The sequence below is a fragment of the Corvus cornix genome, chromosome 1A (assembly GCF_000738735.6).
Source record: "Corvus cornix cornix isolate S_Up_H32 chromosome 1A, ASM73873v5, whole genome shotgun sequence".
NCBI lineage: Eukaryota > Metazoa > Chordata > Aves > Passeriformes > Corvidae > Corvus > Corvus cornix.
In genome coordinates this window covers 62,931,934-62,946,444 of record NC_047057.1, presented here as the reverse complement: position 1 = coordinate 62,946,444, position 14,511 = coordinate 62,931,934, and the positions used below count along the sequence as shown (strand labels likewise).

At 40.4% G+C, this 14,511-nt stretch overlaps 1 protein-coding gene across 1 annotated transcript in view; it reads left to right on the top strand.

The window, feature by feature from the left end:
* ANO2 (anoctamin 2) overlaps nt 1-14,511 on the top strand; it is a 187,613-nt gene that overhangs the window by 88,877 nt on the left and 84,225 nt on the right. Inside the window, exons 11-13 of the mRNA XM_019292734.3 lie at nt 3,274-3,408; nt 5,790-5,950; nt 9,829-9,911. Coding sequence (XP_019148279.3) covers nt 3,274-3,408; nt 5,790-5,950; nt 9,829-9,911 — 379 coding nt within the window. The remainder of the gene's footprint in view (nt 1-3,273; nt 3,409-5,789; nt 5,951-9,828; nt 9,912-14,511) is intronic.

Here is a 14,511-nt window from a genome sequence, read left to right as displayed (position 1 = left end):
TGCATTTTGGTTTGGGAATAACCCCTGTCTCTGTGGAATATGTGTATACAAAGGGGCATTTCCCTAATGTGGAAATAAAGCTCACACAATGCCAGGGGCACACTTTTTTTGTGACATTCTGCAGTATCCATGAACATGCTTTGGAAAGGATTAGTGCTTAGCTTTGTCTGGATACATGTGAGGCAGATGTGAATTAGCTACTGAGGTAGGGCAAGGCTGTGGTCTCAATTCTCCTCTTCTGCCATGCCAGCATAAATCATGGATAATTCCTGTGGGATAATAAAGTAAGACTGGTTTTATCCCAATGTAAATGAGAGAACATGCTAAGTTCTTGGTGTAAATATATAAAAACTTGTAGAAGTACTTTTTCTTGACTTACATCTTTCTCTGACCATCAAGAACACATTTTTTTTCCGCCTTCTGTTCATTCACTACTGAATCCAGCAGCAGCTGCAGTAGATGTTGGTACAGGCAGTCACAGGTGTTTGCAGTGCCTTGATTTCTATTCAGAGGAACTAAAGAAGAGTTCTTGGGATGTGTCAAAGACAGGACGTGTCTATGTCCTGTGTTCTTTTGATGATAAACTCATACTTAAGTTGATAATTATGTTTCCAAGCACTGTCATTGCTTCTCCTTAGATTATTTCACTTTCTGGCACATTGGTGGACTGAGTTTGGGCACAGCATCTTAATTATTTTTTCTTCTTCAAAACAGTTAAGCCAACACAGTGTAGTTTTCTTCTTGGCAACTGATTATTTTACGTACTACCAGGACACTGTTGAGCTCTTCTCACTTTCTTTTGGCATGGACACAAATAACAACCCTTCTCTTTATAGGTCACAGATCACATTTATCACTGGAAGGCTTGAAAATTCAAGGGGAAGCCTCGTGAGCCATAAATTTCGACTTCCCTGACCCTGGTCAGCTACTCTTTAGGGCTGTTGGCATTTGAACTCTAATTTGTGGCCCTTTTTCAAAAGATCAGACAGTTTTGAACAGCTTAGATTGTGGACTATTTTTGGTGTCTGCTCCGATCTATTTGAAGCACTTTGCTAGTTGTGCCCATTGCCCATCTCTACAAGCAAGGATGCAGTAAAAAGACATAATCAGAATAATCTCCCTCTGGTCCTCCTTTCCCTCTTTAGTGTCAAACTTAAGGTTGTCACTCCCCAGTCAGAAGGAAACTCGAGAGCAAATGGAGTTTCCCTCTATCCTGTGCTGTTCCAAGGCCATTGCTGCTGTTTGTTGACTCCCACAGGAGACTTGAAGAAAAGCTATAGCCCTTCAGGTTAGTTCTATATTTCAATCAAGTATTTCTTCCCTTACTTCATATTTTAAAAAAAGTGTATTAAAAGTGTGTATTAAATAAACTATATTAACAACATAGTATATTAACAAACAAGTATATGAAAAATATATATTTATTTTCAAATGTGAAAATAAAGGAAAGCTGCTTCTTATAATTACCTCCAAAATTACCTGGCATGTGCCAGGTTAGAGGGCACTCCCACAGTATATGGCTTGTGTTTTCAACACAAATATTTTTATTTATCATTTAATAAAATACGCAAATCATATAATGCCATATTTCGTTGTATTCTCTGCAAATCCATTCTCCCAAGGTGCTTAAGATCTTAAGTTACTGCCATTCAAGTCACGCTGTGATGATTTCACTTGTGCTGATTGATACTTCACATCGTTTGTAGCTCAGGGTACCTTGCAATGTCAGTTGCAGGGGCTGTAGATTCCTGAAATTTCCCAGCTTGTGAATCTCATACTGAAGATAATGTTGTCTGTGTATCACTTTACAATGCTTTTGTTTGGTTTTCCCCTTTAGGATTGCACGTATCCTTCCTAAAGGATAAGCAAGTTTGGTTAGACATGAGAAGATACAGGTGCTCATGGAAGGCAACACTGAGCTAGGCAGGATTGCACTGCCAGTTTTCCGTGGGAGAGCCTGGAAGTGCGGCATTAGCTGCAGCTGTGATGGTGTGAGAACAACAGCAGGATTTGTAGTAATAAAAATCCCTCACTCTTGCTTCCCTTATCCATTTCATCTGAGCTGGAAGTGACTGTGGAGGCTTGTCTTGTTGTCCCGTGGCTCCCTGCCATGGTTGCACTCCTGTCCTGTCTCTCCTGTGGCAGGACCGGCCTGGCCCTTAGACCCAACTTGTGGAGCAGAAAATTTTGGTTTGGGCCTCCAAAAACCTCATTTAAGCATTTTCAGTAGGAATGATTTAAATCTGGGGTACTAAACTTGGATAAAACTTTCCTAAGGTAAGTGGGATCAGACTAAATCTCAGATTGTGCTCAACCTTTATGAGGCACAAACCTTGTCTGTCTTTTCTTAGACGTTTATTTTCATTTTTGATGCTATCAAAGCGTAAATGTCTCACTGACTCACATTCCATGTCATGCACTGAGTGCTCTCTCTGTAGCTGCTTTCTGTCCAACACTGCTCCATCTTCCTCTCTGGCTTGTGAAATGTTTTAACCTTGTTGGTTTTTGTCTAAATTTTGGTGAGTTCTTGAGTTCTATGAAGCTCTTTGGGTTTTGCAATATTTGTAATCACTCCTAACTGTACTTTGGAATGATCAGCAAGGTTCATCCATGCTTAGTTTACTTCTTGCAGTGTGATTCATGAAGATGCTGGGCTGAGTTCTACCACTTATTTATCAACATCTGCAGTGGGCTGTTCCTCAGAGCAGACACTGTTTTTTCTAACCAGTTGTCCAGGGGCTGTTAAATTGACAAAATATACTTTCTGAAAAGCCAGTGTTAGGTCTGCAGGTAAACTTTCCTCCTTTAGCAGCAATTCCAGAGTAGTCACTTTTTAGATATTGGAGGATGTTGTCAGTATGGTCCCATAGATGTAATTTCTATGACTCTCACTAACTGAATCCAGCAGTACTACAGAGGCAAAACTTAACATACTCCTCCAAGGAGCCAAGAATTTTCCACTGTTTTCTCCTGTTTCACTGACTTCTTTTAAGAGATGCAAAGACCACAGTCTTCCCTGAACAGACATTATGTATTGCAATGATGCCTGCTTAATTTCAGCTCAGGAGAATGATCCAGAACTGTCTTTAACTTCTCACAGCAGAGAAGCCCAGAGTGCCAAATGCCTAAATCACCCCTTTCATTTGTTCCTATTGTCTTCAAGATACTCAGGGTTTTCGTATTTTAACTTTCTGGGACTGTTTAGTAGCCGTAAAACACATTTAAAAATGATAGCCTTGACACATGCTTTTTCTTCTTTTTTTTCTTTTTCAGGAAGTATTTTGGTGAAAAGATAGGACTTTATTTTGCATGGCTGGGGTTATACACAGAGTTCCTCATTCCATCTTCAGTAGTTGGGATTATTGTATTTCTATATGGCTGTGTAACCATTGAAAGTGACATTCCTAGGTAAGCTTATCTGTGATCCATGGTTTGTTACTTGAAAATTGTAAGACTGTGCTTTTTATTAATCCTTAGTGAGAATAACTGGTTTTAGCTTGTCTGAAGAGCAGTGATGTATCATTACCAACTGTGTGAGCATTACAAACACAGAGGCATTGAACAGATGTTTGAAGAGCACACATTTATTTGACTGTTCAGTGTTTCACCTCCTGAAACAGAAATGTTGAGTGAGTCCACTGCATTGAATTCTTTTTCTAAGACATTAATTTGCTTCTCATGAGAGCACACAGCTCAGTGCTCAATCAGAAAGTCATTATGTAAAACTCACTGAAATTAATGCAAACACTGTCCACGACTCTTGGAATACTCTATTCTGAGTATAATCAGACCATTTGTACAAGTAAGATGAACAATAGTTACAAGACTTAGAAAGGCCAGCAGATCAAGGGATGTGATTCTGGCCCTCTTCTCTACTCTGCTGAGCCCTCCCTGCAGAGCTGCCTCCAGCCCTGGGGGCCCAGCACAGGAAGGACAGGGAGCTGCTGGAGCCAGTCCAGAGCAGGGACACCGAGATGCTGAGAGGGATGGAGCAGCTCTGCTGGGAGGAAAGGCTGAGAGAATTGGGATTGTTCAGCCTGGAGAAGAGAAGGGAATCTTTGGGGTGACACAACTGTGGCCTTCCAGTACCTGAAGGGAACCTGCCAAAAATGGAGAGAGACTCTTGACAAGGGCCTGGAGTGACAGGACAAGGGGCAATGGCTTCACACTGACACAGAGCAGGTTTAGGTGTGATATTGGGAAGAAACTGTGAGGGTGATAAGGCCCTGGCACAGGTTGCCCAGAGCAGCTGTGGCTGCCCTATCCCTGGAAGTGTCCAAGGCCAGGTTGGATGGGGCTCTGAGCAACCTGGGATAGTGGGAGGTGTCCCTGCCCATGGCAGGTGGTGGGACTGGATGATCTTTAAGGTCCCCTCCAACTCAACCCATTCTATGATTCTATATTTGGTCTCCACAGTATTCCCCTTCTAGACACAAAAAATGTTGAGTTTTGTGTATTCTGATGGGGATATACTACACAAAAACTGCCAAAGTCACACTGTGAAGTTAACGTCTGCTTCCCAGTGAAGGAAAATTAATTCCTCTGTGTTATCTGTGTCTGATTCTGCTGGAGGCAGGATACTGCAGTACTTGTATGCTGATCACACTCATGACAGTCCCTGAACCAACAGCTTTTAAAATCACTGTAGTAGGACAAGGTTACTGATAGGTAAATGATGAACAGCACCACATCTGAGGCAGGGTCTGTTTTCTTAGCTTGATCTGAATAAATCTTGGTGGGCTGTGCTTGTCAGGTGAAAGCTTGTGCTAATATTTAAACTCCAGTGAGATTTATGGCTAAGATGTATCTGCAGCACCCTCTGCTGCCTTTTGAAACAGAGAATTACTGTAACAACATGAGAGCTGGAAATAGCTGCATGCTTTTCAAACCATATAATATAAACATATTCATACTAGAGCTTGAATATTCCTTTTTTTCATTTGAATTCATAAGGAAAAAGCTATGTCAGGATGGTCCATATAGGAACAATCGTAATCACAATATGACAGCTATCATTGAAGCAATGTGACAAGTCTCAGCTCATGATCCTGGCAAGGACATTTGAGCTTTGCACTACTCAGTTCACCTAAGTGCAGGTATGAAAGGCTTTCACATCCAAATCTTATGGAAAATATGGAAAGCATACTCAGCCCTGACAAGGAGTGTTTGGCCTGTTAAAGTGATACTGATAACGTTTTTTTTTTTTCAAAGATTTTTAGAAATTGATTACATACATAGCAAATAAGACCAAGAATTAAAATAACAACCTTACAGCAAAGATCTTAAAATCGGTAAAAAATCGGTAAAAAATATTTTCTCTCATATTTTTGTGCCTCCATATTAAATAATGTGTATTTTGACAATGGCACCTAATTTCCTTTGAGACCACTTCAGTCTTTTCATTAATTTAAATCTGATCTGTATAAAATCATGTAACTGACTGCAGAGACGGCAAACTCCACTTTTGTGTTTGAATTTTGGTTTTTTGGTGTGGTTAGCCTCAGTCTTCAGTGATGCTGTCTTCCTTAATTCACTAACACAGTGCAGTGATCAGTCTGGTTGAGTGTTGCATCATTTTCCTGTTGCAAGGTGCCTACAAAGATTTTAACAATTCCTACCCATGGCAATAAGGATTGAAGAAACACGTGGCTCCTGTTCTCTGCAAGCGCAGGCCACATATAATGCAGATCACTTGTAATAGCTGTGATGTACTGCCCAATATCACCACTGCACATCCATAGTTTTGGAGCTGGAATACTCAGAGGAACCTGTGCCCTTGTCTGTCACAGCAAAGAGATGTGTGACCAACGCAATGCCTTCACCATGTGCCCCCTGTGTGACAAGTTCTGTGATTACTGGAACCTCAGCTCTGCCTGTGCCACCGCTCGAGCGAGTCACTTGTTTGACAACCCTGCCACGGTTTTCTTCTCCATCTTTATGGCTCTCTGGGGTGAGTATTGCTTTGGAAATTAACAGTGCCTTTTGATGTTTGGCCTCTTCACTGAATAATAAAATGCTCTTTGATTGAATGTGATCCCTATGGCTTTTGGGAAGCTGGCTATCCTCAGAAGGCCAGGGAGAGCTGTCTGTGTTGAGACTGGGGAAAGCAATATCACTGTCAACAGCAACCTCTGGAATAAATGGAGAGGAGTTATGCAGTTCAGGGAAGAAAAATATGTCCTTTCTTCCTGTACTGCCGAATTTAGAATCATAGAGTCATCAAGTCTGGAAAAGATCTACAAGGTCATCAAGTCCAGCCTTTGACTGATCCCCACCTTGCCAACTAAACCAGAGCACTGAGTGCCATGTCCAGCTGTTTATTAAACATCTCCAGGGATGGTGACTCCACCATCTTCCTGAGCAGCCCCTTCCAATGCCAATGGGAAGAAATTCTTCCTGATGTCCAACCTGAACCTCCCCTGGCACACCTTGAGGCCATTTTCTCCATGGAGGAAATTGTGCCTTTAATGGAACTTCTAATCTTTGCCAGGTATTTTCTAATTTTTCTTCATTTTCTATTGACATGTCACGTCCTTTGAACACCTTCTTCATCTGGGGCCAGAATGTATTTGAGGATTGGTATGGTGCAGACAGCTAAAAGGGTATAATTTAAGCACAGTCCCACTTCCTTGTGGGACAACTCAGTCACATAATTTTAACAAAACTTTATGGGATTCCAAGAGCAATGGGACTATTATCATTTTAATTATAATATATTTTAGAGAGTTCCATTTAAACAAGCTTGCTTTTCTTTAATGGCAAATATCCCTGTCTCCATGAGGATATCAAAACACTTCATAAACGTGAATGAATGCATTGTAGTATTACCCTTATTGTTTCTGGCCTTACCTCTGCCCTGAAAAGTGTGTGTGTTGTGCTTGCATGAATTATTGCTGGTGTTATGCTCTCCTTTACTCTAGAGCTTGTTTATTGTGAAAGTTAAATGTGTTATTGCTACTGTAAAATGATTTTTTATTTCCCTATTCATTGTTCCCCAAGTGAAATTATCATCCTTAATATGAAATTGAGCAAATATGTTATTGTGCTATAGCCATCCCTCAGCAACCAGTGTGTTATTGTTTGCAACCCTATTAAGATTTTACAGCTTGTTTTAGAAAGGGCTGATTGGTGGCTTGGCATTGGGTGAGGACAGCAGAGAGCTTTTAAGGGACTTGCAGACAGAACACATCATGGAAGCAAGAAGCATTTATTTACCAGTTCCTGGAAGCCCTAGAGGAAACGTTAGAGAATATGCGAGAATTATGACTGAGAAATAGAAAAAAGAGGATGAATTTATAGACTCTCAGAATAATTTATTTTACTACTTAAGATTACAGGGTAGACTGGCAGATTAAGTGTCACCTGCTGCTATGAAGCTTAAGACAAATAAAATATTTTCTTGACAGAGAAATTTTACTGTAAACTTGCATCCATGCAAATGACAATTGCCACTGAACCTCATCCAGAACAATTGTATTTTAGTATCAGCAATACAGCGTGCAAAAGAAAATGTTGATATATCCTTGCACTAAGACAAATTGGTAGAATCTGTTATGGAGCAGAACAGGACAAAAAGTTCCATATGCACTGCTTTTAAAAAAAGGCATGTAAGAATAACAAAATTCTTTCAGAGCTGTAGCCCTCCTCCAAAAAATGTTTCCCACAGATTGGAAAAGTCTGTTCTTGGGACCATGATAACTGAGCTTGTCAGTTCAAGAAAACGCAGCCGGCACGCACAAAGAGCAGCAAAGTGAAATAATGGAGCCTTTACTAACTCTGCCCAGCTTGACTATTAAGTATTAGATTACAACAAATTTTGCTTCCCTACTCTTAGAGGCTGTGCTGGTTACATCTAGAGCTCAATCTATTGAATGGCAGAGCTCATTCACACACCTATTCCAGCTGTATATTTTAAAGAGCAAACTATGGCGATCTGGGCTGGTTTCATTTCACGAGGATGTTGGGCACAGGATTTCTTCCTGCTTGTCTTCCATTCTTTCGAAAGCAGAAGGCTTCCTATGGTTAATATCTCAAAAGGAATCATGCTTTTAGTAGTTGATCCTGATTCCTCATGAAATGTCTTTGTGATTCCAGTGGTCCTGCCGCAAGTGTCCATATTCATAGGGATGTTTGGCTGACTGGGCTTGATGTCTCTGGTGCCCTGGTGCTGAATTTCAATGTCAGACACCTTTATTAGAAGTTTTACAGAATCATAGAATGGTTTGGGTTGGAAGGGACCTTAAAGATCAGCCAGTTCCAACCCCCTGCTATGGACGGGGACACCTTCCACCAGACCAGCTTGCTCCCAGCCCCATCCAACCTGACCTTGGACAGGGATCCAGGGGCAGCCACAGCTTCTCTGGGCAACATGTGCCAGGGCCTCACCACCCTCACAGGGAAGAATTTCTTCCTAATATCCAATCCAAACCTGCTCTCTGTCAGTTTAGTTTTTCTGCTGGTGTAAGTCAGTGCAGACGTGCTGATTTCAGAGCAGCTGCTGCATCAAGCCAAGTACGTTCTTATAGAGCTAAATGTGGAACTGAGTTTTTGTATAACAGGAAAGAATGGAATGAGTAATAGCACCCTATAAAATAACCAAATGTTTTTGTGTTTAGGATATGTAAAAACCCTTGAGTTTTCAAACCACGCTAAATATAGCTTTTATATGTTCTCTCTTCTGTAAGGGAGGAGCACAGATAGCAACTTAGTTGCTTAGTGCCTGGATCTGCTTTCAGTGTGCTGCCAGTCCTGTCTTTAAATGATACTTATTTCTTATATGATGGGTTGATACCTGTGAAGAAAATACTTGCAGCTAACTGTTGGAATAGATTATGACTTGTACGAGCCAGGTTGTTTTCACAGTGTTCCCACTTTTCACAGTGTAAATGCAGTCAAGTGAAGCTGATCTAATGCTCCACCGTTGTCTGTCTTGTGGGTCTATCTACAAGATGTTCAAAGTGATGTAAACGCTGCTGTGATCTAACAGTGTTTTTACAATACCCTTTTCACCCACTGAAAAAGTGAAGTGAAGCCCAAGAAAATGGAAAACAGTGTCCCCAGTTGTTCATAGCTATAGCTTTTATTGGTAGAGTTTTGGTGGTTTTAGTTGGCATGTACAGGTTTAGTATTGATATTGATATCGTTATCTGAAAATAGGTGTCCACAAGCCAAGATTTATAAGTGCTATTTCTAATAAACCTGTAAGTCCATAAATGATGAGCAACTAGGAAAAGGGCTATGTAGAGGAAACAGCAATTATGAGAGGACAGGCAGGAGACTGCAAATAGGAGACACCAGTAAAACATCTGTTCTGTCTTACTAGTAAAAAAAGGAGAAGCAGGAGGCTGAACCAGAGGCCAGTCCATTCCAGCAAAATCACCATGTCTATGAAGGACAAAAGCATTGAACCACACCATTGTAATATATTTCAAAATATCTTTTTCTACATATTGCTGGGGATCCTAGTTATTTCAGTAGCAGGCTAAACCTACCTCAGAATGCTTCATGGTGAATTAAGAGAGATGATGTCTTCAGTGGGTATCAGCAGATATGGGCTCAGTTCCATTCTCTGACAAGAATTTACCAGTGGCTTCGGACAATCCATGTTCCATCTTTCTGTATTTTACTTTTAAAGAACAGTAATTATTGTTCCCATACTTTGCTTGAGTTCTTTCTTCAAAGTTGGGCCTGAGACTGTTTCTTAGTGCTTAATTTTAAAGGGTCTAGCATAATGGGGTTCAAATATCAGTTGAAGCTTATAAGTAACACAAATCTTTACCACAAGGCTTTGGATTTATAATTTTTAAAATATTTTAATTTCTTTTAAAGCTACCATGTTCCTTGAACAATGGAAACGTTTGCAGATGAGATTGAGTTATTTCTGGGATCTAACTGGACTGGAAGAAGAAGAAGTAAGTCTCCTCTCCCTGGGCTAATTTACTGTGTTAATTATTCTATAATTATTATAGAATAATAATATTATATAAGCATTGATCTATAGATTTCTCACAAGTATTCTCCAGCCCAGTGCAGTTTGTAGCTGTGTTTAGATAAAGGTCTGTAACTGATACAGTTTTGAGTATCAATGTTTATTTAGGAAATCCTCACCTATATCCTACTGTTCAGCACTCTGAAGTTAAGAATGAATGTTGAAAAGGATTATAAGGTAAGAGCAGATCATGTTTTGCTGAGAATGCCCATATGATGTTGTACAGTGTGCAGTAACACAACAACACTGTTGTGTTGTAAGTACTTTGTCATGTTACTTCATTACACGTAACAAGAATTCTTTGTGATAATGACAGCCACAGGTCACAGTACCATCAGCAATTTTTGCATCCAGGTCTGGGTGACATCTGTGATGCATTAGGTACATCATCCTGAGCTCTAGGTGCTCACCAACAGAGCTGTTTCAAAACAATAAATGGTGTGGGTTTCTTCAGAAAGAGCTTTTCAGTGAGCCGTGGGGTCTCCAGCCATACCTGAATTGACTGAAAATGAGACATACTGGTTTATTGCTATTCACAATGTCCCTAATTTTGTTTTCAGTTCTGTCCTTTGGTTTGCTCTAATGACTCTCATTCAAGGATTCATTTCTAACCCTCACTAAAGAGAGTGCAGTTATAAAATCATAAATAAATATCATACTAAGAACAGGTAAGCTTTGGACCTTCCCCTGGCAATAGATGCTGAGCTGTCTCTAGAACAGGGTCATATTCAGTAATTCAGAACTGCCTTGTTTTGCTGGGAACTGTCTTGGTTTGCTGGGAGGATTTGAATCCATTTTTTCTCTTCACATTCCAGCACAGTTCCTTAAACAACAGGTCACAGTCTTCAGACCTGCTAGCTGAGCTCAGCTCAAACAGGAGAGTGTAAATACCATAGGGGAAAAGCAAGCTGACATCATGGACCTCATGATATAGCATGGTGGTAATGCTATTCCGCTATTTCCCAGATCAAAGTATTTGGATCAAACAAAAAGATGACCCTGAGAATAGACAGCATGCTCCAGTATTCCTCTTCTTCCATCACTATCCTGTAATGCACAAATATTCCTTCACTGGTGACTTGACAACAACCTCCTCTCTTCTGTCTCTGTTTCTCAGCTTTTTCATGACTCTTTCCCCTGTTATGATGTGGATGATGTTCACAGTACAACTCAGTACTCCCACTCTGAGTTGTGATGCAAACCCAGTGCACCAGCACATCAGAAATTACTGTTTGTCCCACATGGAATGTCAAACTGCTCCCTGCCAGAGCAGCAATCCTGTACCAACTACAGGGCAAACTGAGAGGCTGGAGAGCTAACTCTGGGCTCTGTGGCATATTTGATGAACCCACCAGATTTTTCTGAACTTCAAGTTCGTCACTCACAGTAAAAAAACCTTAGGTTTAGCTTAATAGCTAAATTTAATTGCTTTAGCTTTGTAAAATGCTGTGAAATAATCTATAGGTTTGTGAGGTCCTGTGGTCAAGAGGCCTGAAGTGGTAAAAATCTGTGGATAGGAAGTCTGTGGGATCAGCAAGAATCCTTTGTTTATGACAAGTGAAGGAGTGCCAGACAAATCTCAGCACAAGCTGAAGAACTAGGAACTTGGAATGATAAAATAAGACTGGAATGGACCTTGAGGGGCCATCCCTTGTGCGTTGTAGGATCAATTCTACTTAAATCATTATGAAGAGATATTTGTCTAATTTGTTCTTAAATAAATCCAGCAGTGGAGATTTCAGTTCCTCCCTAGGTAATCTACTCTAATGCTTCTCTATCTGTACTGCTAACAAGCTTTTCCTAGTGGTTTTTAAATCTCCTTGCTGCATGTTATTTTTTTTCTCTTTTTTTCTCCCTTATTTTGTCTTTCAAAGATCAAGAGAGGGATTACTTCTGTCCTCTTTTCAACATAATTCAACACAGTATCTTATCTCTGTCACCCTTGTTTAAGATGAACAAGCCTTTGCTCTTTCAGTCTTAGTTCCTAAATATTTTCAGAGAATCATAGAACCACAGAATGCTTAAATGTCATCTCATTCCACCCTCCTGCCATGGGCAGGGACACCTTCCACTATCCCAGCTTGCTCTGATCCCCATCCAACCTGGCCTTGGGCACTTCCAGGGATGGAAGCCACAGCTTCTCTGGGCAACCTGTGCCAGGGCCTCACCACCCTCACAGGCAACAATTTCTTCCCAATATCCAATCTAAACCTGCCCTCTGCCAGTGTGAAGCCATTCCCCATTGTCCTATGACTCCAGGCCCTTGTCAAGAGTCTCTCTCCACCTTTCTTGTAGGCTCCCTTCAGGTACTGGAAGGATTTTCTATTCTTTTTATTCTTGCTCATTTCTGGCTGTTTTCTGGTTGATCCAGGTCCTTTTGGAAGAACAATGGACATGTCTCTTGACATGACATCTTAAGCAGAAAACCATGCACCGTGTCATCTCCTGTCAGTTCTTGATACTTCAACAAAAACCCAGAAGTTAGATCAGGTTTTGTTCACCTTTTATCCATAAGATTCATAAAGAGGAGGATAAATCTGTCTGTAGAAAGTTACTGGCATCAGGTCTCAGTGGTGGTGAACTCTGTACAAGTGTTGAAAATTATGTTGGAAAAGGGAGAATTACGTCTGATCAGGTTAGGCCAGAAGAAACCAGAAGCGGGATCACTTAAAAGAGCAAGAAAGGAACAAGGAAGAAGCTCAGGAGGTTTAACAGTTTTAAGACTAGATGGGGTTAAGCTATTGATTGTCAACTTCTTTAGGAAGGGAAGTTACAGAACCAAAGCAGGGAGAAAAACAGCCATAAATCTGAAGAGCTGAGGAGTACTTTGTGAGAATTATATTGAAATAAATGCCTTCAGTGTAATTTTTGTGGACATTGACTATAAACTTTTCACTAAATTGCTTTCTTTAACCACACTCAGCCAAATTTTTGCTTCAAAAGAGTCACACAAGAGATTAATGTAGTCCATTTATTTGTAAGTATCTTGGCAGTGGCACTCCGAGAAAGCAGACTCCCTAAGGCTTCCATGCATCTTTGCAGCTGGCAGCTGTACAGACTTAGAGAATTTGTGTTTGGACACCTGGAATCCACAAAAAAGACAGGGAAGCATTGGGTACTAACTAGAAAAGAGATAATTGTGTTGAAAAGCAATAGAGCAAGTGATAAATAAATGGGAGAGGGAAAAGAAAGAAACAAACTCAGGCCAGAACCATGAGAGCAGACAAAGCCTTGGGAACACTGTGCATAAACACACACAGAACCTCAGAATTGTTTAGGTTGGAAAGGACCTCCAAGGTCATCGAGTCCAACCTTTGGCCAATCCTCACCTTGTCACCTAGACCAGAGCACTGAGTGCCATGTCCAGTCATTCCTTGGACACCTCCAGGGACAGTGACTCCACACCTCCCTGGGCAGCCCATTCTAATGCTTAACAACATTTCCAGTGGAGAAATTCTTTCTGAAATTCCTCCACTCAATGTTCCTTGCCATAGACATGTGACTGTGTAACCCAATCAAAGAGGTTGTGCATTTGATTCTAGTTCAGGGTGTGTAATAAAGAATAAGGCCATCAAGAAACCAGGAGGAGGGGTGGGAGAATCCATACCCTCTTCTGCTTGGTGAAGAATTACAGAGGGACTCCAATTAATGATGTAGGCGCTAGAAACTCTTGCCTTCCCATGAATCTTCAGAAATTGTATTTCCAGGATGTTCCTGCTTTCATTTTTTTGGGTGGAAGAGATTTTCCCTCATTTTGCCAATGATCCTGTGCAAACTGAAATAGAAATGCTATTATAAAAGATGAAATTTTAGAACTTGGGCAAGAACTTGGAAGTCAAATGGACAGAGAGTCTGCATTAAGTGAAATGCCAAGGAGTCTCCACTCATTGGTCTTGGTATTGTTCAAATAGTCAAGCTGTTATACTGTTTCATTATAACAGAGAGGAACTTGGATGTCTGTCTTCCTTAGGAACATTTAATTTCAAGTTAAAATCCTGTGCTCTGTAAAATGTTTGCCAACTATTTTAGTTTTTTTGCAAACTAATTCCTGAGGTCTGATTCTTCCGTTTGCTATTTAAAGAGGTTTAAAACCCCCCTGTAATTACTGAACCCTTAAGGGATGTCTTTGAGGTCACTGTGGATTACTGCTGAGTTAAGACAAATTAATGAAGAAGGTAGATTGAGTAAAAGAAAATGAAACAAAATTAAAAAGCAAGCTGACTTGATGACATTAAATATTTACAGATACATTCCATTCTCACCTAACTTGATCTTGGTTTAACTTTGTCTTCTCTACTATGGTTTCAAAATTCATTTTGTTCTGATCAATTTGATGGTTTCACTTTGTCTTCCACCTTGCAAATTATAGCAGCAGACTCCTTTTCTGAAGTTTTAATAGTGTCTACTAAACCACGAAGCACGAGATATTTTTGTTTGCTAAAATCCTGAAAGAGAAGACTCTAATAAAATAACTGTGTAGCCCTCTTGGGAAAAAATGTCTAGTATTGGTGAAAGGGGAATTT